Here is a 24,710-nt window from a genome sequence, read left to right on the forward strand (position 1 = left end):
CATTTTCTTAATAAATGAATTTTAAAAATGTGTTTATTAAGAAAATTCATTAAGGAATTCTGTACAAAAGACATTTTTCAGATTTTGAAGGTGTTTTTAACAAGGAAGTCCCTAAGAAAATATTTTTTAGCTTTTAAAAATGTGTTTATAAAGGAAATTCATTAAGGAATTTGATACAAAATATATTTTTTAGCTTTTAAAAATGTGTTTATTAAGAAAATTCATTAAGGAATTGGATATAAAATATATTTTTTAGTTTTTTAAAAGTGTTTTTAACAAGGAATTCCCTAAGATATTTTTTAGCTTTTAAAAATGTGTTTATTAAGAAAATGCATTAAGGAATTTGATACAAAATATATTTTTTAGCTTTTAAAAATGTGTTTATTAAGGAAATTCATTAAGGAATTCTGTACAAAAGACATTTTTGGGAATTTGATACAAAATATATTTTTTAGTTTTTTAAAGTGTTTTTAACAAGGAATTCCCTAAGAAGATATTTTTTAGCTTTTAAAAATGTGTTTATTAAGAAAATTCATTAAGGAATTTGATACAAAATATATTTTTTTAGTTTTTTAAAGTGTTTTTAACAAGGAATTTTGCATGAAGATGTTTTTGAGCTTTTAAAAATGTATTTAACAAAGAATTCCACACAAAATGTATTTTTGAGCTTTTAAAAGTGTATTTAACAAGAAAATTTCATTAAGAAGATTTTTTTTAGCTTTTAAAAATGTTTATAGCAAGACAATTTCATTAAGAAGACTTTTTTACCTTTTTAAAATGTATTTAACAAGAAAATTTCATGAAGAAGACTTTTTTACCTTTTTAAAATGTATTTAACAAGAAAATTTCATGAAGAAGATATTTTTGAGCTTTTAAAAATGTATTTAACCAAGAATTCCACACAAAATGTATTTTTGAGCTTTTTAAGATGCTTTTAAGAAGAAATTCCATCAAGAAGATTTATTTTTTTTTGTATTTCTGACCCTCAGAGGGTCAGAAAAAACTTTCCAGAAAATTCCAAAGCAACAGGACACTCAAGGATATTCAATCCACAATTTTTTCTTTAAGATCTCAGTGCTCTTAAGATAAAAAAATTGCTGAGAACTTACTTGATTCCTGGAACTTCACAGGATTTAGGTCTCGATGACCCAGTCTGAAAGAGAAGGGAGAGAGATTTCAAGGCAAAGATGCTGCTGGAGGGTATTTTTCAATTAAAAAGTTTAATTTAATCATTTCTGTGTAAGATTTGGGTGCTCTTGGAAGGTATTTATCATTTTTTTGCTTTATTGGTCCAGCAAATCTTCAATTTCAAGAGTTTCTCCTCATATAACCAAGCCATTCACACACATAAAATCCTTTCTGATCTAATGTTTATTATTTGTTTTTAAACACAGCATTTAATCTCCAGTCTCCTCAGGTAGTTTATTAATATTGACAGGGATTAAAGCATTCATTTATCAAAATCTGTTCAGAAAATAAAATTTCTGTGCCTTGAAAGGTGCAATTCCCACCTTTTTAGTGTCCCAGCCTTGCTTAGAGAGGGTTTTGTCTGCATCAGAGGTGGTTTCTTCCATTCCAGGGACAGTCAGCAATAAAACTATAAAAAAAAAAAAGGAGATGAAAAGAAATCATTAATAATCAGTAATATTCATCTTCCCACTGAGACATTCTCAGATTGGAAGTTTAACCTTTGGGAAAATCTTGTGGAGTTTAAATTATCGAGGAGGAGGAGGATGAATTCTGTGGTTTAAAAAAACCCCAAAGATTCCTGAAACCAGACTGAAATGTTACTTAATTAATTGTATGAATTGAATTAATTTATTTAATTAATTGAAATGTTATTTAATTTATTGAATGAATTGAAATAATTTATTTAATTAATTGAAATGTTATTTAATTAATTATTAAATCAGTGAGAATTAAAAAAAAAAAAACAAAAACAAAAACACCCAAACAAAATGTTCTGCCTTCCAATTGATTTTGCCCAGATGTTCCATGGAAGGGTTTATTTGGCATCTGGTTTTTCCCCACCTTTTGCAATTTGCACAATTGATGAAGACCCTGAACATCCAAAGGGCTTCCCTGAGGACAATTCCAGAGGGGAAAATCCCATCCCTCCTCCCTGGCATGGAGAAACACCACAAAGCTGGAATTTAATTCCCCACATCCCAAGGACGTTTCTTTGCTCTTCAAAGGGGAACAAAAAACCAAAAATCTCAGGCAGAGAGAGGTGAATCAATGAAAACATCTCCCACCCATGAGTGTAGATGCAGATTTATGGAATCCTGGTTTGGATGAGCATTTCCCAAGGATCTCCAGCTCCAGGAGCACGTGAGGAGCTGCAGGACAGCACAGACGTGTCCAAGGGCTGTGCTGTGTGTCCAGAACCCCTGGCTCTTTGTTGAAGGATCAAATTTAGGAGTTTTCCTTTAGGATCAGGGAATTTTAAGGCTGGCAAAGCCCTTTAGGATGAGCAATTCCCGATTTTCCCGAGCTGGAGCAGGCACAGGGCCCAGCAGAGGGCACCAGAACTGAGGTGCCGGGGCTGCTCCAGCCTGGAATTGTTCTGGGATTGGTTGGAATCTCTCCTCGGGGTGAAGCCTCTGACTGAAATTCTGGGAATTCCACACTGCTCCAGGAGTTCCTCCAGAGCTCTGGGAGTGCTGAGAACTCAGCACCAAAGTCCCACCAGCCCAGAGGATCCTGCCCAGCGCAAAAATGACAAAATTTGGGGCTCAGAAAAACGTTTTCCATTTGTTTTGTGTCGTTTTCCTTGGATTTCAGCACCCAGAAGGGTGAATGTGATCCAACTGTTGTGTCACTCCTGAATTCTACAAACACCTGCAGCCCAATCTGTGAGGATTCCATTGTTATAAACCTTTTTATCCTTTATTTTTTCCTGCTCACCTCTTTTCTGCTGCATGTCCTGCGAGCCTCCTGAAAAGGATTCCTGCTGAGCTGGAGTCATGGTGCTCTGGTGCAAGGCAGAATCAGAATTTGTCCTGACAGAAAGCAAAACCCACAATATTTTTCTTGTCAGCTTCACTAAATAAAAGAATTTTCCTCTCAGACAAAAGCAACAACCCTGTAAAACCTCAATATTGAGCATTAAAACCCAAAAATCTCTGTGTGGCAGAAAGCAGGCAGGATTTCCTTGTGAAACAATCAATTTGCAGAACAAATTAGTTCAAGTTTGAAGAGCAATTGTTTCAATAATGGGATTGAGAGGAACACAGGATAAATTGGTTGCCCTTGTTAGAAGAGAGTTTTATCTGCTTTGTTCAGATTAAATGTGATCAAATAATGCCATTTTTAAACTGTTTAATCATACTTTGGTTATTGTGGTGGTTGAAAACCAAACATTCCTGGCTGGGAGGAGGAAAAGGAATGGTTCAGGATGTTGTGCAGATGGGAAATTTCACGGCCACCACATCTCAGGATGAACTCTGCGAGTGTGGCCACTCTCAAAAAGTGTAACTCTGTGTTCCTCCAACTGAAGCATTCCCAGCCCAGTTTCTGCACTCAGAGAAATATCCAAGTCAATATCCAAGAAATATCTAAGAGAAATATCAGGCTGTGCCTGAGAACTTCTGGATTTTTCATGATTTTAGAAGATTTTTAAAGATTAAACTTAAAGGATTTACCCTTAAAAAGGTACCATTAAATTAAGGTATCGCTTGCAGACATGTACATTTTAAAGCTCATGTAAAATGAGCAGGACTGAATTAAAAACTGCCTTTGTGAATTCCAAAAGGCACAACTGCAGGCTGCTGCAGTGTCAGAGAACACCCAAACCCCTCGGGATGGTGGTACCCACCTTCTCCAGCTCGTGTCCGACGGCGGTGACAGGTACACGGTGCCATAGGGGCAGCTGTCCACGTGAGCCAGGGTTAAGGCAGCAACAACTGCCACTCCAACAGCAAATCTTTTCCCAAGAATAATTCCAATTATTGTGTCAGATCCACTAAACTCAAAGATTCTCTATGGGGGAATTGTAAAAGGATCTCAACCCAAAGTATTATCTGGATTGTTGTAATGTTGGAGCGGTCAAAATCCTCCTTTTCCGTGGATTTAAGTGCTGGTGCCTTCAGCCTCGTGTCACACATCCCCTCCAGCCCCATCAATCCCAGCTGATTTTAAACCTGTCAGAAATGCTCAGCTCATTCCCATCCCCAAATGCCAAAAGGATGAATCAACCTGCACTGAAATGCACGAGGAGCTGCAAAGGAGAATCCTGGGTTGGGTTTGCTCAGCTCTGAAGGGAAACTCCCATTTCCCAAAGACAGCCCTGACCTTTCAGGGAATCATGGAGTGCTTTGGGTGGGAACGAGAGGATCCAGAGCTGGCAGTGACAGTGCACCCAATCCCACTGTCCATGTCACCCTCAGATGTCCCCAGACCAGCTCTGAGGATGCCACTTGTCACTTGACCACAAGCCTGGACACATCCATCCATCCAGCCAATTCCTGACCCACTGCTCCATCCATCAAATCCAGTTTAGACAGGAAGGGACAGAGCCAAATGCCTCACACCAGCCCTGCTGATGATGGCAACCACCCCATCAGAGAATGCCACCAAATTCCCAGGGCTCCTCTGTCCTGTGTCCCCAATCCATCCAAGCACCCCACAGCTGGATCATTATCCCCAGGAAAGCTGAGGAAACTGGCTCTACAGCAGGAATTTATGGATTAGGTCAGGGTTTGGGAAGCGAGGAGGGAAGAGCCCAGTGCAGGCAGGGAGGGGATGGCCCAGCCCTGCTGCCAAGGATATCTGCCGGCCGTGTTTGTCCACGGAGAGCGGGCGGCGGTGGGGCGAGCCCAGGCGGTTCCGGTCCCGGTACACTCTGTCCACCAGCCCGTGGTGCCGCGTGGTCCTGCTCGTGTCCAGCGCCGACGACTGGAACGGGGTCTGGGAGAGACACGGGGATTATCCACAGGGAAACACCCCCAGCCTGCCCTGAGCCTCCTCCTCCTCCTCCTCCTCCTGTGCCAGGCTGGGTCATTCGAAGGAATCAGACTCAAAACAAGACGTGGATGTTGTGTCATTTTGTTTTTCCTCTGCCAGGTTTTTGGGAAAGCTGCCTCCTGCAGAAGGGGCCATGCTGGAGCTGCCCTGGCCTGGCCCAGCACTGCCCTCACACCCTGGCACCCCTGAAGCCGACAGGAGCTGCCAGCTGCTGTCCACATGCCCTTGGTGCAGCATGCAGGGCGCATCCCGGAGGAACATGCCGACATCCAGAGCCCGATCCCAGGGCAGGAGATGCAGGGAGGAGCTGCACGCTGAGCTCAGCATTCCCCAGGACACGCTGCCTGCTCACAGGGCTGGCCTCTCACCCCTCCTTGCAGCACATTTATTTAAAGGGGACACTGAGAGAATGAAAAGAAAAAGAAAAGCAGTTTCCTTCCTCCTCTGTCTGATGGCTTTGAAGTGATTTTCGGCTCCTTCAGGGACCCGAGGTGGGATGGTCCCACCTGGACTCTTATCAGCACTGACATCCTGAGCCGTTCCTGAGCAGATGATTTCAGAGCAGGAGGATGGCAGGGGAAGGACAGGGAAGATGAATTCCCAGGCTAAACTGGAAAACTTTCACATTTTCCACAGCCCTTCCCAGTCTATACCTGGGGGAGGGACAAAGGAAGTACCGAGGGGTCAATCTCTGCTCCTACTCCACCAGCAATTTATGGGTCTCCAGGGAGAAAAAAAACCTCCCCAGCCTTGCACTCCCTGCCAATGTGAACAGCTTTGCTGAGTCCCTCAACACCATCTGTTTGGAAATCCAAAATTTCCTCCTCCATTCAGGTGCTGCACGTGGCAAATGCACTGTCCTGTCTGCCAAGCCATGAAACCATCTGGCTTCCACATTCAGCCTTTTTTTCTCTCTTTTTTTCTTTGCAAGTGTCAGCTTTGGCTGTTGAAAAGATTATTTCTATAAAGCTTTGCATTTATTTTGAAAGGCTTTGTTTGTATGAACTTTTTAAAGAGCCTTTCTACTATTTTAAACTCTTTTTCTCTTCAGCAAATATTGGGCTCCTCACCCTCTCTGCACACACAGGCTGTGTTAACAGAGCTGCAGAGGGGCTGTGGTGTTTATTTTCTCATTTCAGGGCCAACATTTTATATGCAGCAGAATATTTAAGGCAACAGGGGACTAGAAAGGAGCTCAGTGACTTTTTACAGGACTCTCAGCACTTCAGATCATGGGGTTTGTGCTTCACTTCCTCACTTGGCTGAGAAATCTCAAACAGAATCTCAATTTTTAAGGGTTTTTTAATTCAAACACGGTGCTTTAATCTCTGCTGCAAACACTGAACAACAATCCCCACACAGAAGTGGGAATATTCATCATTCCAAAGCAACAAAAGGTTTCAAACTCCTCCTTTTTTTCTGTTGTTACAGCCCAAAAGGCAGCAAAATTTGCAAATACGTGCTTGGAAGGTCAACAGGAAAAGCAATTTCCTATGTCAGTGGTGCTAAAAAAGGAGCAGCCAGCCTGGAGCACAGGGACTGCAGAGCTCACCTGGAATTTAACAGGAGGCCGAAGCACAAAACTATAAAGACAAAAAGTTCAAGGTAAAAACCGCTATTTCTTAGGTTTTTACCTTTTTTTTTTTGTATGATTTCCTTATTGAAAACACAATAAAAATCTCATTTGAGTGCAGCAGTGGCATAAATAAATGTGGAATGTGTCCCAGCTCAGGGGTACAGTTTATAGAAAGAGGGATTTATTTGGGGGCAGAGCTGTTCCCTGGCTTTCCAGGAACCAAGATCCTAAAAGAATCCTGAATTCAGGGAAACAGAAAACACCTGAGGAAATGGGTAACACCTCCAACAGGTCTGGCTTCTCTCAGCAACCTTCCTATAAAATTTATTTAGGGCCAAACACCAGGAAAGTGTTCCTGGATTAAAATTCCCCATCTCTGCATGGCATGAGATATTTAACTATAGGGAAAAAAAATGGATTAAAAAAAAATAATAGATTTGAGCATTGATTTTATTTGGGAAAATGAGGAACTAAAAGGGCTTCACTCCCCTGAAAAACATTCAAGGGTTTGAGACCAGACCCAAAACCCCCAACCCGTTAAAAATCAGCTCAATACAGACAGGAAGGAAAAAGCTCGGTGCTCTCCAAGTGTCCTTTTAGGATTTATCAGGAAATAAACCCAGGTGAGGTGGATGAGGGGGAAGGAGGAGTGGTACCTACTGCTGCTTGATATTCTGGTGCCTCCTGGTGCCAAGCAGGATTTGGGAATTCATTCTGCCCTTCCCCATGGATTTAAACATGCAGGCTGAGTGCACATGCTCAGAGATTGCTGAAACCACAGGCCAAGACTGAATAATCCACTGTCTGCACCAAATAAACCCCCAAAAACTCAGAAATAACCACATGACAGCAAGTCCAGGGAGCCTGCACAGGAATTATTTGCATGTTCCAGACTGGGATGCACGGCAGAACCTGGATTTGTGTGCCAGCCCTGCAGTCCTGTGGAGCTGGGGGTGACTCAAATAAATCCTGTGCACGGCAGAGCAGGTGTGCAGAAATACGTATCCACCTGGGCAAACAGGACCAGTCCTAAATACGTATTTGCACAAACCTAAAAACTTGTTTACCAAAGAGACAGGAACTGCTCCAAAGGCTTCAGCCAGAGCTCCGTTGTGCTGCAAATCAAAGAAGCAGAAGATGCTCAGACACCAACGCTCTCAGCAGGCACAACCACCCAGGCTCTGCCTTCACACGGGCCCAGAGTCGTTTGCAGTCGTGCTTTGAGCTTAAAATTGGAAAAACCTGGAAAGCTTTTCCCCACTGCTACAAACACATGGGGTTGTTTTGTTGCTTGTCACCATTTGTTATCTGGAACAACATCAATTTTGGGTGTTTTGTGTTTTTTTTAGTGTGTGTGTGTGTGTGAAAAAATATAGAAACCCCCAGGGTTTAAGGATAGCTTGTTTCCATCTCTTCCTCCAGTCATTCATAAATTTTTGAAAATTCCTTTTTCAGCAGTCCAGATTAAAATAGTCCAGGTAAAAACCACCAGTGATGGCCATCAAGCACAGAAACGCTGATATATTGTTGTTAAAAAGGAATTCTTAACCTCCTTAACAAAAAGCTAAAGGGAAAAACTTGAACAGAGCAGACACTGTGGAGTAACACAGGACTTCAGTCTACTACAAACCTCTGCTCTGTATTCCCCCAAGAATTCAAGATTAAAATAAGACTTTTGCCTCTCCTCTTGCACAAGATTCAAGCTTTTAACCTGCCCAAATTCAGCTGTCTGCACCTATTTCAAGAAGCAGTTAGAGGAGGTCAGCAAGAGTTTCTCCATCTTTATTAAGCAGCCTTCATCAGAAAACCACAAACTGCAAAATTTCCTTCCCACCACATCCTCGTGAGCTCAGCTCTAACTGTGACTGCTCAAATAAGGAAAACCAATGCAGAAATGTTCATTATTTTGAGAGCTCTAAATCAACTAAATGTGGGAATCAGAAGTCCACAAATGATCCACCAGCTAATCCTGTCCTTGGACAACATCCTCTGTCCAAATATGCTTCAAAACAATTCAAAATATTCACCTGCAACTCTTGATTTTCTGTTTAAGTGCATCATCCCTGGAGTGTCACAAAACCCAGCCAGGACATTCTGACATTTCCTTTCCAGCCAGCCCAAAACAAAGTGATTATTCTGATACCACTTTGTGTCCCCACTGCTCTTCTCCTCTCCCAGAATTCCTCCCACAGAACATGCACACCAATTCCTGCACCCCTCAGCTCCCAGCATCACCTTTATTCCCTCCCAATTTGGAATTCCTGGATTTCATTAGGAACTGCATCTCTCAGAGTATTCCTGACCCCAAAGCCTCACAAACAGAGACAGAACTAAAATCTACTACAATCCCAACCCCATCCCAAGTTTTTTTGGTGCTGATTTTGGGACCAGCAGGTGCCTGGGAGGACACAGCAGCATCCAAGCACAGAATTCATCACCAAATCCAAGGAAAAACCCTCAGAACTCACCTGGAAGGGGAGATCCATGGCACTGTTCCCAATCTGATTCACATTTGGCAGTGACCCCCCATAGTACTGGCCACGACTCTGCCCCAGTTGCAAATATTGGGTTTTCTGCAGCTGTAGCTGAAAGAAAAGGAGGAGGAAAATAGAATTTCAACTGTTTTAACCAGCACAGTTTGACACTGTGATCACTGAGAATGGAAATGGTTACAAAGGAGGGCCAACCTTCTCCACAAGTTTCTTGTGAGAAAGGGCAGGGAGAGATTTACAAGGAAAAGGCAGAGCCAGGATTTCTAGCTCAGGGATGTTCAGGGATGTTCAGGAATGTTCAGGGATGTTCAGGGATGTTCAGGGATGTTCAGGAATGCTCAGGGATGTTCAGGAATGCTCAGAGATGCTCAGGAATGCTCAGGGATGTTCAGGGATGTTCAGGGATGCACAGGGATGTTCAGGGATGTTCAGGGATGCTCAGGGATGATCAGGGATGTTCAGGAATGCACAGGGATGTTCGGGGATGCACAAGGATGTTCAGAAATGCTCAGAGATGCTCAGGAATGCTCAGAGATGTTCAGGAATGCTCAGAGATGCTCAGAGATGCTCAGGGATGCACAGGGATGTTCAGAGATGCCCGGGGATGTTCAGGAATGCTCAGGAATGCTCAGGGATGCTCAGGGATGCACAGGGATGTTCAGGAATGCTCAGAGATATTCAGGAATGTTCAGGAATGCTCAGGGATGTTCAGGGATGCTCAGAGTGCTCACACCACACTGCCAGCACCCAGACAGGATGCAGAAAAAAGGCCCAGCCTCGTGTTTATTCCATGGCAACACTCTGGGAAGTATCCATGGAGGATCAGAGAATTCCAGAATGATCTGGGTTGGAAGTGACCTTAGGGATCATCTCATCCATCCCCTGCCATGGCAGGGACACCTCCCACCATCCCAGGCTGCTCCAGGGCTCCAGGGGCAGCCCAGCTGCTCTGGGAATTCCATTCCAGGGTCTCCCCACCCTCCCAGGGAGGAATTTTCTATTAAAATAGTCCCTGAATATAACTCACCCTGAGGACAGCTCACACATTTTCCTGACATTCAAACAACTCACAGAGAACTCAAATACCTTTTATTCACAGAATTTCCCCCAGAAGCCACCAATTTCCAACTGCACAGACAGCTAAAATCTCTGTGTTGAGCTGAGGGACCAAAGGAATCCCTGGTTTAGGAGATGACTGGTGGAGATCCAACCTCTCCAGAGAGCACAGAATCCCAGGATCACTGAGGTGGGAAACAGCTCCGAGCTCGTGTCCAGCCCTTGCCAGGATGCTCTCAGCTCTTAGGGCAAGACACCATCCACAAAGTGGAAGAAAGACAGATCTCTCTCAGGAAGAAGATTTATAAAATATTCCCAGTTTTCCCTGACAAATGGCTCGGAAAGATCCCATGGAAGGAGCAGGAAGGGCCCCTTCGCTTCTCTCGTGCAAGATTTTGCCACACAATTCCTGAAGCAAGACATGGAATTAGAGAAACCCTGTGCTGGTATCACTCAATGAGTCACAGCCCCTCCAACTCAGAGCACAAAAAGCACAATATCAGAACTAGCTGTGCTTTTTCCTTGGTCCCTGCATATGTTTTTGTTGTTAAAAACAAAAAAAAACAACAAAAAAAAAAGGGGAAGAAAAAAAGCTTTGTTTGGGATTTGGGCCAAACATTGAAATAACTACTCCAACAGGTGTTGGTTTCCTTTCAAGAACCTCCAAGGGAGGAGGGGGTGGCTTTGTGTTTTTTTAAGGATTTTGATTTTTTTCCTCAGGATATTCCCACCTCCAAAGCAGCACAGGACAGGGAGGTCAGGAACATTTGTCTTTCTGCTTCACCTCCATGGAAATGAGGCGACCCAAGAGCTGGGGAGCCCGGGCTGTTCACTGGTTTGGCCGCAGGGATGATTTCAGCGAGGATAAACGCTGCTGGAGATCGGTGCCAAAAGGAAGAGGAGAGATTTCTGCTCGCTGCTCTCATCCATCAGCACACCGGGGAGAGCTGGGCTGCCTGCTCTGCTCAGCTCCTGCCTTGCAGCAGAGAGTGGCCCCCAGACTCCGCATTTATTGGAGCCCATCAACAACTGCCACTTGCAATCTGCGGAGATCGAGTGTAAACAGAGCAGGATTTGTGTCCTGAGCGACTCCGAGCTCCGGCTTTTTTGTTGGGAAATAAAGTTTGTTTGAATCTTAGGACTTTGCTGTCATTCCAGAAGGAAATCAGGAGTGAGATCAGCTCTGGTTTTTTTCCTCCTCAGCAGAAAAAAAATTTTAAAAAAGCTGCAAATTTCTCTGAGATAGCTCAGTGCACAGTGGGAAGCAGGAGCAAAATCCAGAATAAAAGTTTAGGAACCCCATTTAAAGGTTCTCTCCCAAATTTGCCCTAAACCAAGACAAAAAGAACCTTAAATATTATTTAATTCCACCCCACACCTTCCACCATCCCAGGCTGCTCCAAGCTGGCCTTGGACACTTCCAGGGATGGGAAATCCACAATTTTCTCTGGGCAATCCGTGCCAAGGCCTCCCCACCCTTTAAGAAAACAACAGATGCTGTGACTAAAATGAAATTTCATTTTCCTCTCCATCCACCCTGCGAGGTGGAGCAGGTACATGGCACAACTGGGGATGAGGTTTGGAGAGGGGTTGGATTTTAAAAGAAAACAACAAAAAGGAAAAGCCTTTTCTTAATAGAAAAAAAAATTCTGATTACTCTGGAAATGTTAACAAGTCTCAGGGCAGCCCCAGGGTTATCTCCTGGGGCTGGATTCAATTAGTGCAATTTGGATTCTGGATGAATTTAGACAGGGAAGGATGATAAGGAATTACTAAGTGCTCACCAGATTTATTAATTTCATGAACCACGAGAACTCGGTGACTCTACATTGCAGCTTTTCCATTTCTCTGTGATGTGGCCAAGAGCAGCTCCCTGACAGCTGAAAATATTGCTAAATAGCCCAGTTCTTTCCCAAGAAAGCTTTTGGTAAGGAAACAGCTTTTGCTTGTTAAACCACTTTATTTCTGCTTGGTTTTCTTGTTCTGAACAAATGTTCCCCAAACGCCACATCCAAATGGAATCTGTAATTTTCCTTCCACCAGCCTTTCTTTTACTCAACTTTAAATCTTCATATTTTTTTTCTTTAAAATCCAATTTAATCACAAAAAATCCTATCATTTATGTGAAAATTTATATGAAATACATCAATTTTTCCATTTGGGTTACTGTTTGCTGGACATACAGCTGTGTTGGTAGGGAGAGATTCAAGTTCTACAATTAAAAAAATAGACAGAAACAAAACCCTAAATACAAATACAGTTTTGTAATATGCAGATGGGAATTAAATGAAGCATTTATTAAGAATTAAATACTTTAAGTTATTGAAATTCTTCCCTGAAAAATTCTGAGTAAATTACAAATTTGTGGGCAGAACTTATTGGAAGTTTGGCAATTTTGGTGCTGTAGATCAACCCAAACCCAGTGTAAAGGTTTTTCTTAAAATGCCTTTTTTAACAGATGAAATCTGGACTGCCAGAACGATAATAAAAGGGTGGAGTGTCCGTTTGATAAAACCCCAGATATCTGATGACTACAGGAAGCAAAGATTTGGTGATAACGGCTTTTTTCACCGCCTTGCAGTTTCCACACTGAGCTTTCTCATCATTTCATTTTTTTCCCTTTACAAAAACCCTTCCTCTTTAGCACCTCAGCCTAATAAGCAGCAAAACCGGCGTGGATTAAAATTAGAAAAGTATTATTAAAGCTTAATTGGGACTTCAGTTCTGCTGGCAGGATTTAGTGGGAGTTTTAGAGGCTGCATTATAGGGAAATCCCGTTGTGCTGAGCAGGGTTTGCTTGGACAAGGATGAAATTCCCCAGGAATTCTTCACCTGGAGCTGCTGCAGGATTTGGGATTTTGGATGTGAGGAACTTCCCAGTGCCTGGGCAGGAAAAGAGGCTCCCAAAGTCGTGCTCTGGCTTCTCTCAGCAGTTGGAATTAAACAGCAAGTCAAACAAACGCTGCAGCTCCTGCTGCCATCCCAGCGGGACTGGAGCCTTCAAAGGGAGATTTCTCCCCATTCACAATCCTCGTGTTGATAAGAAAAGCAAATAAAAGCTTTAAAAGAAAGAGACCTTAACAGCAATTTAATGATTCCAGTTTAGATTTAGTGGCAGAGCTGCCACAAGCTACAAATCACCTCATTAACCCTTTAATTAATTAATTTAACCCATTTTTAATTGTTTAAAATTTCCTTAAGGTGCCAACAACTCTCCCAACACCCAGACTTTGGGTTTAAAATTTCTTTTAATTGTTTAAAATTTCCTTAAGGTGCCAACAACTCTCCCAACACCCAGACTTTGGGTTTAAAATTTCTTTTAATTGTTTAAAATTTCCTTAAGGTGCCAACAACTCTCCCAACACCCAGACTTTGGCTCCTCAAGGGAAGCCTTTTCTGTTAATAGTCCAAAATTCGTTGGAATTAAAATCTGAATTTTAAAAACTCAACACTTGGTACTCAAAGAATTGCTACAATTAATACACATTCAAATAACTGCTCGTTTCTGAACCCACTCACCCTGAAAACTGCCTGGGACTTCTTTAATTCAATGAGGGAGAAATCACAAATGAATAAAGGAAAATCCTGATAAACCAAGGAAAAGGGAATTTCTGTGTTGGCCACAATTTTATTAATTCCAGCAGCTGCCGGTGCCTCTCCACATCCCCAACCTGAAAATTAAAATCAATAATGAGCAGACACAAAGTTCTGAGCACAGAACAAGTTCCAGGGGCAGAGGATTTGGTTTTAGATCCCAAACTGTTCCCACCTCAGGGATCCTCCTGGCAAATGGGAATAATCCCAGCAGAGGAATTTTGGAAAGGTTGTTCTGGAACTCCAAAGTTTGAGTGGTGCCCCAAGCCTGGAGCAATCCAGGGATAAATGAAGATATTCCAGATATTCCAGAGCCTGTCAGCCACCACCACCTCTGGATCCCACTGGGGGAAGGAGGATAAATGAATTAAAATATCCTGCTGCTCCCAGAAATAAATGAAGGCTGGGAAGACTTTTGGACTTTTTAATCTCTATAATGCTTTTAGAGCTTGGGTGAATACTGATTGTTTTTATGATTTTATCATGTTTTGTGTAATTTATTGCAAATAATTACAAATAGTTTCATTATTTACATGTTACTGATATAAATTCACCCATGCTGTTATCAGATAGTTCAATAGGTGCCTGAAGAGATGGATTTCAAGTTTGGCTTTTTATTTTCATTTCCCATGTAATTAAAAATCAATATTATGAAATCTAACAACAGCAATATTTTCACCTCAGCAGGCACCTGTAACATGTAAATAATGGAGTTTACCTTCAATGCCCTGATAAATGAGGGAAATAAATTTTATGGTACAAAGCCACATGTCTGAAATGATCTTTTGGAGCACCTCAGAGAAAGAAAAAGGTGTGATAACAGCAAACCACAGCTCAAATTCTGTGACAAAACACCCTGATCCTCTAGGAAAGGGCTTGAGACAGAGGGAGATTAAAAATATCTGAAATTGCAGCGAGGTGAGCAGGCTGCTGTCAGCTGAGGGATTAACAAGGGGGCTCTGAAATCCCAATCAACACCCTGAGAGTGACACCACTGCTCTCTTTGGGAATTATTGTCATTATTATATTTGATTATTATTATTTTTTATTGAATATTTTGGGAATTATTTGGAAAACTGGGAATTTTTGAATTATTTGGGAATAATCAACATTTCATGAGCACGAGGAAGAGGGGATGGGATCCAGAGGCAGCTCCTTCACTCTCCCCAGCCTCATTTATCAGGATAAGGAGCAGAGGAGCCTCTGCCTCTCTCTGACTGGGCTGTCACACTCAGGAAGAGGCAGATTTCTAAAGTCACCGATTTCCTGCAGTTTCCAGCCGTGCTCCAAGAGCAGCAGAGGCTCCAAAGGCGCAGCTGTTCCTCCCAGGAAGGAGGGGAAAGGAAATGAAGGCTGAAGTTGAGAGGAAAGGGATAATCCACAGTGAGAGCAGCTGCTCTGCCTGCCTCGCTTGGGACTTCAGAGATTCCAGCAGCAGCTTGGAACAAAATGTTTTGCAACGGTTTGGGGTTTTTTTTAAAAAAAAAATTTTCAGGGTGTTTTTAGTGTCATAAAAGTGAAGATTTGAAGGCTGGCTCTGGACAGAGGAGTGAGGACAAGCCCAGCACAAGTTTCCCTTGTTGCCTGTGCCAATCCTTGCTGGCCTCCCAAGGATCTCGGTGTCCTGGAGCGATGGATTTTGCAGGGAATGGGACAAGCAAAGCCAAAACAGGAAGCCAAATGTCTACTAGAAACGAAGTGAAAATTACCCCAAAAAACTGCAGACATATGGGATGAACTGGACATGACCCCAGGCTCGTGGAACTGCTACATCATTGTTTACTCCTCCAGCACCACAACTGTCACTCCAGTCACTTTTAAGGATTTGTTCCATTATCCCATCGCCGTGTCAGGACACAAACACAGCTCTCAGGCCAAGCAAATGCAGCCAGGAAGAACAAAAATGCAGGAAAAGGCCAAAAAAAAGCATTTTTGTTGTTTTTTTGTTGTTTTTTTTTTTAAGGGAAGGAAGCTGTTGTAATATCTTGGAATTTAGCAGCCACAAAAGAGCAGCAGTTTTGTTTCTGCCACTGAGCCACTTCCCAAGCAACTCCCTCCTCAGGGCCAGCCTTGATTTTCAGGGATTTTCATTTTCACCCCAATGCACAAAACCACCTCCAAAACTTTCAAACTTCACAACAAACTGAGAGGTGACACCTTCAAGGACCAGGAGCAAAGGGTTGTGCTGCTGCCTGGGATTGTCCCAGCTCAGCACAGAGCAAAAGGAAAGCAAAATCCTCCTCTTCCATCTCCTGGAATGAAACAGGAGCTCCATGGAAAAACAAACTGGGATTCAGAAAAAGGTGTTTTCATCATGAGAGTAATGAAAACTGCCAGGCACAGGGAAGGGTGCAGTGAGGCAGCTGACTTGAGGCTTTCTAAATCTGATTATTTTTAAGGTTACCTGATAGCACTGCTTCAATCCTGCACTTCCAGTGGCTTCCCATGAAAATCCTGAGGTCTCAAAGACTGTAACACCTGCAGGAGGCCCCTGCAGCTGCTGAAAAACCTCTCCAAAATTAAGGCAGAACTGCAAATTCTGTGCTCTGACAGAGGGGAAGGAGGTGATGGAGTTAAGTTCTTATCTCCAGTCTGTGATAACCTGAGGAAGCCATTCCCATCCTTTGGATTTGGGACCAAAAACACTCATTTGTGCAGGCTGCATGTGCAGGAAGCAGAAATTGGGAGGCAAGGATCACTTCTTCTTTGTTATCAGCAAACTTTGGGCATTTGGGTGACTCGTGGAGAACAGGAGACAAAGCAAACCCAAAAAACAACCCCGAAAAGCAGAGACACAGCAGAGGTGCAACACAGCACTCACTGTAAAACAACCTAAAATACAATTCTCACTGAAAAGTCTGAGTTAAAAGGGACCCATCAGGGTCAATGTATAATAAATTTATTACAGAATACACTGAGGTCAAAAGGATCCTTCAGGATGAAGCTAAAATGAATTTACCACAGAACTGAGTTTGAAGGGATCCATCAGGATCAGGCCCAACTCCTGGCCATGCACAGGACACCCCAAGAATCCCAACTCAGAAGTGCAATCCAAATAATCCTCTGCTAAGAGCATTACAGTCCAGTCAAATAAATTCCATTCATAAGAGCTGAGATGTTATTGATCAGCAAAGCCCGGGCAGGAATCAGCTGAGCCCTGGCCAAGCCCCAGCGCTGCACTTTTAGCACTCCAAGAGAGCCAATTATTACTCATGAGTTCATGTTTTCTTCACCTTCCTGCTGAAGAGATTATTTAAGACCTCAAATCACTTAACTGGATTGTTTTGTCCTCTTATGAGTCATCTCCAAATTCCAAGGCCCCATTAGATTCTCCTTCAGGAGCTGCAAGCAGCTCCCCAGGTTGCCTGAGCTATAAAACCGTGAGGAAACGGGGTTGTAAAAATCACCCAGGCTCGGAGCTCTCCCCCAGCTGCCTCCTCCAATTCCTGTGAAAGTGGAAAGATCTCACACCCCAACACTATTTACAACCCTCAAATCCTTTTTTTTTAAAGAAAATAAATAGTTTTTCTTTTTTTTTTCACAACAATAAATCATTTTTTTCTCGTGAACCCAAAGAAAATGAACCAGAAAGGGGAGAGAGGAAGCAACACCATTTAATACTGTGATTGTTATTTATTCTTTATTTCTGGTTTATTTCTTTTCTTGTCTCTGAACACTGAAAACAGAGGAAAAACTGCATTTTCCTCCCCAAAATGAATATGAATCACTGGGGGGGTCAAGGGCAAAGAATCATTAGGAACACACCTTGCAAAAATTTGAATAAACAAACAAGGCCATAATAATAAAGAATAAAACTTAATGCACAGGCTACAACTCTGTGTTTAAAACCACTTTGCTATTTCTGGTGAACAAAGGTTTACTGTTTAAAACTTCACAGTCACAACTGAGCAGCAAAAACAGGATACAGCAAACTGGAGCCTTAAAATAGTGACTATTCTTCCGAGTTGTGCTCTATCACCGGGCAGGGAGCCAAGCAAAGCTACAACAGGCACCAAACCTGATTTGAGAGCTTTGAAAAACAAACCCCAGCCCGTGGCAGCTCAGAGAGTGCCACCCTCCTTCCCTGCGAGAGGCAGGCGTGGATGCTGCTGATAATTCAATAAAAAGCAGAGGAGAGGGCTCCTGCTTGAAGCTGGTTTCTTATTTGAGATCCAGAAGGCGAAGAATTCTTTTGGTTCTATTTAGATGGAGCTCGACGCTCTCCAAATCTTGTTTATTTTTGTGTTATTAGCTAAGGATGAATTGTGTGGAGAACTGGGAGGGAAGGATGGTTTTTGATTTGTTAGCAGCAAACTTTGGGCACCTGGGTGAGAACAGGAGACAAAGCAAACCCAGAAAGGAACCCCAAAAAACAACCCCAAAAAGCAGAGACACTGCTCTACCCCACACAGCTGAGGTGCAACACAGCACTAATTACTAGAAACCATCCTAAAATAAATTTATCACAGAAAAGGCTGAGTTAAAAGGGACCTTCTTTCCTTAAAGCAAATATTCCTTCTGAGCAGGGATCTGATGGAGAACGCCAGGAAACAATCACCCAGCTTCAATAAAAAGTTCCTCAACCATCCCCATTCCTCCTATTGAAATGCCTCAGAAAAGCTGAAATAAAAGCAGAGATGCCCTCATTAAGTACGATAAAAATAGCTTTTATGTTCCATTTTTTATTTTTAGCTAAAGAATGAAAATTCAGTTATGTAACCCTATAAGTTTCGTAAATTAGGAGCCAAGCAGGGCATGTTTGCACTCTTTGGGGTTCAGGGGCACCTCACTCTGCCCTCAGAGTGGCCAAAAACTACAGAAAATTGTTTGTGGCTTGAAAATGTGGCATCAGCCAAGCCTTCAGGCATCAAAAATATCCAAAATATCATCAGAGTCCAAATTCTTCGAATGCAAAAGGCTCATTCAGCACAATCATCTCCCTGAACCAGAGGCAAATCTAATTACAAGGAGAAGGTCAATCAGACATTTGAATCTGAGCTGGCTGCTGGAAACTTGTGCAATATTTAAGATATTAAATAAATATTAAATCAGATATTCTCCATCCCTCTTGCTGCCAGGAATACGATCTACAATGAGACTCTGCAAGGAATCAAAAAGTGAGAAGTCAGGGTATGAAACGATCAATCCCTGCCTGCCCTTCTCCCACTGAGGTTTTTTTATTCCTTTAATCCAGCTTACAGATGTTGAAATCCCACTTTGAGGCTCCAGAGCTGGAAAAATCTCCTGCACAGCTTCAGGAGCTGCTCCTCCAACAAGAGGCCCCATCCTGTCACTAACAACTGCTCCTCTGTCTGAGGTGGGAGCTATCACCATCTGCCTGGAAATTCATATATTTTGGGATATCAACTCCAATTCCCTCCCCTCCGAGACCTCGGCCATCCAAGGAAAATAATATTCACATAAATAGTAATAGCTGGGTACCAAAATTAATTGAAAATTCATCTGACAGAGCTGCAGCATGCAGTTAACACATCTTACTGCTCTGGAGTGATAAGTAACCAGAGTAAAACCAGCAGTGAGCAGCTCAGCAGGGAGAGCACAGAGGAGATTTTCCCAATCATCAGGAAAAGTGATAGACCAGGCAAAGGAAGGAAAAGACACTTGGAGGAAATCTGCCTGTGAAGCAGAGACTTTCAGCCAGGGCTGTGGAATTCTTGCTGCAGCCTCAAGCTGCAGCACTTCAGCCTCCTCCACTTCATTATTTAAGAGCTGTTTCTTGTGGGTGTGTGGTGTTGTTGTTTGATTGCAAAGGATTGTTCTGGTACAAGGAGAAGAATTTTTAATTCCCGAGAAATAATTTGCAAAACAAGGTTGTTATCAACACTTGGTTACAACTTTATAATTTATAAAGTCCCAAGGAGATCAGGCCAAAACATGAAAACATAAAATGATAAAGAGGGACTGTTCAATGCTCCCTTGGCTCCACAAGCACTGCTGGAAATCCTCACGGATCCTCATTCCTGGATATCACTTCCAACAGCACGAAATGCAAATCCTTTCAAACAAATCAAAGCAACATTTGAAAGATTAACTCCAGAGATGCTGATAATAAAGACTCGGTCCAGCTGCCGCCTTCAGCTCACAGAATTCCAGAATGGTTTGGGTGGGAAGGGACATTAGGGATCATCCAGAGCCACCCAAACCATCCCAGGCTGCTCCAACCCTGTCCAGCCTGGCCTTGGATGCTCCCACGGATGAGGCACCAAAGCCTTTGGGACCACATTTGTTTAACAAAATGTGAGTTGAGACCAAAGGAAAAATAAAGTGAAGCAGCAGCGAGGTCACAGCCGGTCACTGGCACAAAATGAACCCTGTTCCCAAAAAAAAAAAACCACCTGATTTTGAATTTGCTGCTTTTCACTCCCTCACCCCAAGCCCTGAGGAACCCCTCAGCAACAGCTCCTCCAGCACAGCTACAAAAACACCGGCGTAGAGCTCCAGCCAGCACAACCAGGGATGGTTTTAACCCAGAAAAGATTTCTTTACTTTTTTTTTTGCTCAAGATACAGCCTTACATTTGCTGAAAAGTGCCTTGAAGTCTGCTTGAGTTCCAGATCCTGCATTAGGCACAAAAATACCGATGCCAGGGTGGAACAGAGCATTAGGGAGTGATCAATGCTGTCAGGGCCGTGGACCAAACTGCCCTTCCACCGCCCAAGAAAATGTTCCTCTGCAATCACAAATGGAAAATGGAGAACACAGATAAGTATTTAGCCTTTAATACATTTTGGTTAAATCCTTATTGATCATTTTTGAGAGGATGTCTGTTTTTTGCCAAATTAGTGTTTGATTAATACGACAGTGAAAGTGCTCGATAACACTGGATAATTTCACAGGATGTGAGTGGTTTGGGTTGGAAGGACCCTAAAATTATCAAATTCCACCCTGTGCCACAGGCAGGGACACCTTCCCCTATCCCACACTGCTCCAAGCCCCAGGGCTTGGACATTTCCAGGGATGGGAAATCCACAACAATCCAAGGAACCCGTGCCAGGGCCTCCCCACCCTCACTGGGAGGAATTCCTTACAGAAAATTCACACAGTGCAGGAAATTTGGGTTAAACTCCTCCCCAAAAGCCCCAAACTCGTGGGTTTGGTTTAATCTGGTCCATTCTGCTGTAGCCACACGTGGCCACACTGACTGAACAAGGTGCTGGACACAGGAGTGAAAACTCTCACTGAAATTTGCCTGGTGCTGCTGCCTCAGCAGAGTCAGGGCTTTGTTATTCCTGAAGTGCAGGAAGTGCTTCTGAACCAAAATCAATGGCATTGATAAATTGATAGTAAAATGGAGAACAAAGTGTTAGTGAGAGGAGCAGGGGGTTGATGGACGGCAGACTTCAATAAATATTGAACATTGAAACATTCTAACTCTGACAGAGTTAGAAAAATAAAAATGCAGTTTACTCAACAAAAAAAAATTGATAAGAACTAATCTGATAGAGAAACCCAAGAACAGGTAAAAACGGTTCCCAAGCCCACGTCCTGACACAACCACAACCACACTCTGGGCTTTCCAGGCCCTGGGGTTTCCCCTCCTTTTCCTTTGTGCTGGGAGAGGAACATCTCTTTTTCTGTTCCATCTCATAGATCCTGAAGATAATTCACCCTCAGGCCACACTGCTACTAAAATCATTTTTCGATACCAGATATCCCTGAGAACTATTTTAAGGCACAGTTCCTGTGGCTGTGTTTTGTGGGGTGGTGATTTCCTCATGTAGAGATCCTGTTTGCCCCTGGCCAGGACAGAGCTCAGATTAACACAGCACCAGCCCTTCCTGTCCCCGAGGGCTTTGGCATCTCTGTCACTTGTACAGTCACAGATAAAGACAGCACCACAGATTTCAATTTCTGTCTGGTAAACCAAGAGAATCAGCATCCACACCTCCCCCTCTTCAATGCGACCACAGGCTCAGCTCCCCTCTGCTGCTTAAGGGGAAAACCCCAAATCAACCCCAAAGAACAGGAAAAACCGACTGTAGCTCACCTTGAGAACAAATTCTCTTCCTAAACGAGCACCTTCTATAAATGCAAATTACCACCCAGTGCTGATGCTAAATAAAACCCAAGCGCAGCAGCCGGAGCTGAGTCCCACATGTTCACCCTGAGAATTACAACCAAACACCCAAAATGCAGCAGTTGTACAATTCAGCCTCACGTGCTCCCAGAGCCTTCCCAGCTTTGCTACATCATTAACACCCAGGGATTTGGCCACTGCACACAGACAGACTTTGTCCAGCAGCAGCTGTGCTGTGTGGGAGTGATGGGACAATCAGTAAAAAAGTCATTGTCTCCTTAAAAAAAAAAAAAAAATAATTAAAAATTCCAACAAAAGCTGCCTGGGTTTGCCAGAAGAAACCTTGCCCTGCTCACTGCAGTTTCCCAGGATGGCACAGCAGAGCTCCGTGTTTACCTTGGACAGCTCAGGCAGGCTGAGGGAAGCCAAGGGTTGCACAAGAACAGAGATTCTTTGTGCCCTGGCAGGTCCCCTCTGCCTCTCACCCTGCTCAATTACAAACATTCTTTCAAAGAATTAAACCCAGCCTGTGATGCCACAGCCCGAGGTGGCAGCAGCTGGAGCATCTCTGGGGGTTCCAAACTCCCTGCTTTGCTTGGGCTCCTGCTTCAGGATGGCCACAAAGCTCCACAAAGGACAAGAGGAAACGGCCTCAGGTTTTCCAGGCTGGACACCAGCAGGAATTTCTGCATGGAAAGGGTGCTCAGATCCTGGAGAGTTTGGAGTCCCCAGGCTGGACACCAGCAGGAATTTCTGCATGGAAAGGGTGCTCAGATCCTGGAGAGTTTGGAGTCCCCAGGCTGGACACCAGCAGGAATTTCTGCATGGAAAGGGTGCTCAGATCCTGGAGAGTTTGGAGTCCCCAGGCTGGACACCAGCAGGAATTTCTGCATGGAAAGGGTGTTCAGATCCTGGAGAGTTTGGAGTCCCCAGCCCTGGAGGTGGCACTCGGTGGGGACAAGCTGGGGATGGGTTTTTCCAACCTCAGTGATGCTGGGATTCATCAGAAAATGAAATGCATCACACCAGAGGGGGAGCACAGATGAAGCACAAATCACTCATTTCTTGGTCTGGAAATGTGCAAACTCGGGGTCCAAACTTTGGAAAAGTTAATGAAGAAAAAAATACCCTCTAGAGCTTGAAAAATTCACATTTGTGTTAGGAGAGAAACTCACTTTTAACCTGAGCTGCCAGCTGGAAGCAGCAATCTCTGTGCTAGGAGAGCTCAGTCCTGATTTTGATGCATTTCTTTAATATCTCTAAGACATTCAAAACCACTCTTACGTCATAGGGAATTTCTTTTGTATCACATTAATTAATAAAAACCTGCTGAAGACATCAGGAAGCACTGAAGCTCTGTATCATCATCATCATTAGTGTTTCTCATTTTTAAAAGCAGATTAGCATTCCTGATTTAACTAAGCTTTTAAATACTGTTTTGCATATTATCTACATCCAACGCTGAGCTGGGAATGTACAAAGAGACATTTTGATCTCTTCCACAGCCAACAAGAACCAGAAAACCACTGAGTGTCTCATTTTTAATTATAAATTTTGTGGCAAGGGGATGTGTGTGGGTTTACACACACTCCATCACAAACTGTGGGGTTTTGCTTCAATTTTATTTCAGATAAAAATCAAATCTATGCTATTACAACATACTCCACTTGACAAAACTAAACTACAACAGGATTTTGTATTAAAATTAGCCAGGTTTAAAATATAAACACTGACTTTTTACTTCACATGGTTTCCAGGAACTCAACAAAAGCCACGCAGAACTTTGGATAACACCTAGAAATACACAAGCAAAGGGTGATGAAATTTTGCACAATGTTTCCAAAGATCACCATTAACCTGGGTTTAATTCCCTGGGTTTGTTCCAGGGCAGGCAGAGCTGGGAGACAGCACCACTGGAAGCTTTTTGGAGTTTGGGGGGGGGTCTTTTTTTCCAAGATAAAACTGCAAGGCCCATCAGAGGGAGCTCAAACACAGCTCTGGCTGAAAGCCCTCAAAATTAAGTGACTTTAAGTGAATATTAAAAAAAAAACCCAATCCTGGAAACCTGAGAAAATCTCCTACAAGAACCACTCTTAAAATGCAGGTCACAAATTGTCTTTAAAAAATCCTACATTTTACAGCATTTTAAGAGTCACATACTGAAGGGCTCAGCACTATCTGCACGTTAATTTTTTGGTTAATTACAATTTGAAAGGGCAGCAACAGCCTCGGATAAGTAAACAGCTGCATCAAAGCATCCCTGGGCTGAGAAATTGAGACAAGCCCTGGTAAACAAGCCCAGAAATCAGTGCAGTGCTGAAATTCCAATCCTCGGAGAAGAAAAAAAAAAAAAGGAAAGGAGGAGAGCCACAAACAAAAAACAGGAGTCAATGTCACGGTGAAAAAAAATAAAATAACTCCCCCTCTCCTCTTCTCACCCACTTTGTTACTATGGGACTGGCAGAAAGCTCTGGATTATGAACACCAAGGTCCCACTCACAAGACAATTAAGCAGCTCCAGAGCTTCCATCGACCACCCACCTCCGCTCTGCGCAAGGTCTGCGCCTCCCAGCAGAGCTGAAATGCCAAAAATCCACTGTGCCAGCTGAAAAACAGGACTCTGCTGCTCCACTCAACAGGGAAACCCTTTGGAAAACAAAGTTTATTCTTTCTCCATGATTTTTTCTTTTTGTTTTTCTTTATTTTGGTCAGGGCAGTAAAGGAGGGGTTGGGTCGGAACTTAAAAATCCCACATGGATCCAACATCATAAATAGGTGGAAGATGACCATGACAGAAAGGAAGTTCAGAATTTCTGCCTCTGCTCTTAGCAGTAACCAACAATAAAGCAGACAAGATGGTAAACATTGCAAAAAAGACAATTACTAATAATGAAAAGGCAACAGAAATTTTGGGCTGCTTCCACCAACTGAGTAAGGCGTTTTCAAACTGACAGCAACGTGCTGCTTGCCAAATGAAAATGAGAGCAAA

At 43.1% G+C, this 24,710-nt stretch overlaps 1 protein-coding gene across 1 annotated transcript in view; it reads right to left on the reverse strand.

The window, feature by feature from the left end:
* Positions 1-24,251, reverse strand: part of CRTC1 (CREB regulated transcription coactivator 1) — a 40,775-nt gene extending 16,524 nt beyond the window's left edge. The window contains exons 1-8 of the mRNA XM_033520100.1: positions 24,222-24,251; positions 9,010-9,126; positions 7,609-7,656; positions 4,771-4,908; positions 3,818-3,879; positions 2,908-3,002; positions 1,512-1,597; positions 1,110-1,153 (exon numbers count right to left, since the gene is read on the reverse strand). Of these exons, the coding sequence (XP_033375991.1) occupies positions 1,110-1,153; positions 1,512-1,597; positions 2,908-3,002; positions 3,818-3,879; positions 4,771-4,908; positions 7,609-7,656; positions 9,010-9,126; positions 24,222-24,251 (620 nt within the window). The remainder of the gene's footprint in view (positions 1-1,109; positions 1,154-1,511; positions 1,598-2,907; positions 3,003-3,817; positions 3,880-4,770; positions 4,909-7,608; positions 7,657-9,009; positions 9,127-24,221) is intronic.
* Positions 24,252-24,710: the final 459 nt, after the last annotated feature.

This window comes from Parus major, chromosome 28 (genome assembly GCF_001522545.3).
Source record: "Parus major isolate Abel chromosome 28, Parus_major1.1, whole genome shotgun sequence".
Taxonomy (NCBI): domain Eukaryota; kingdom Metazoa; phylum Chordata; class Aves; order Passeriformes; family Paridae; genus Parus; species Parus major.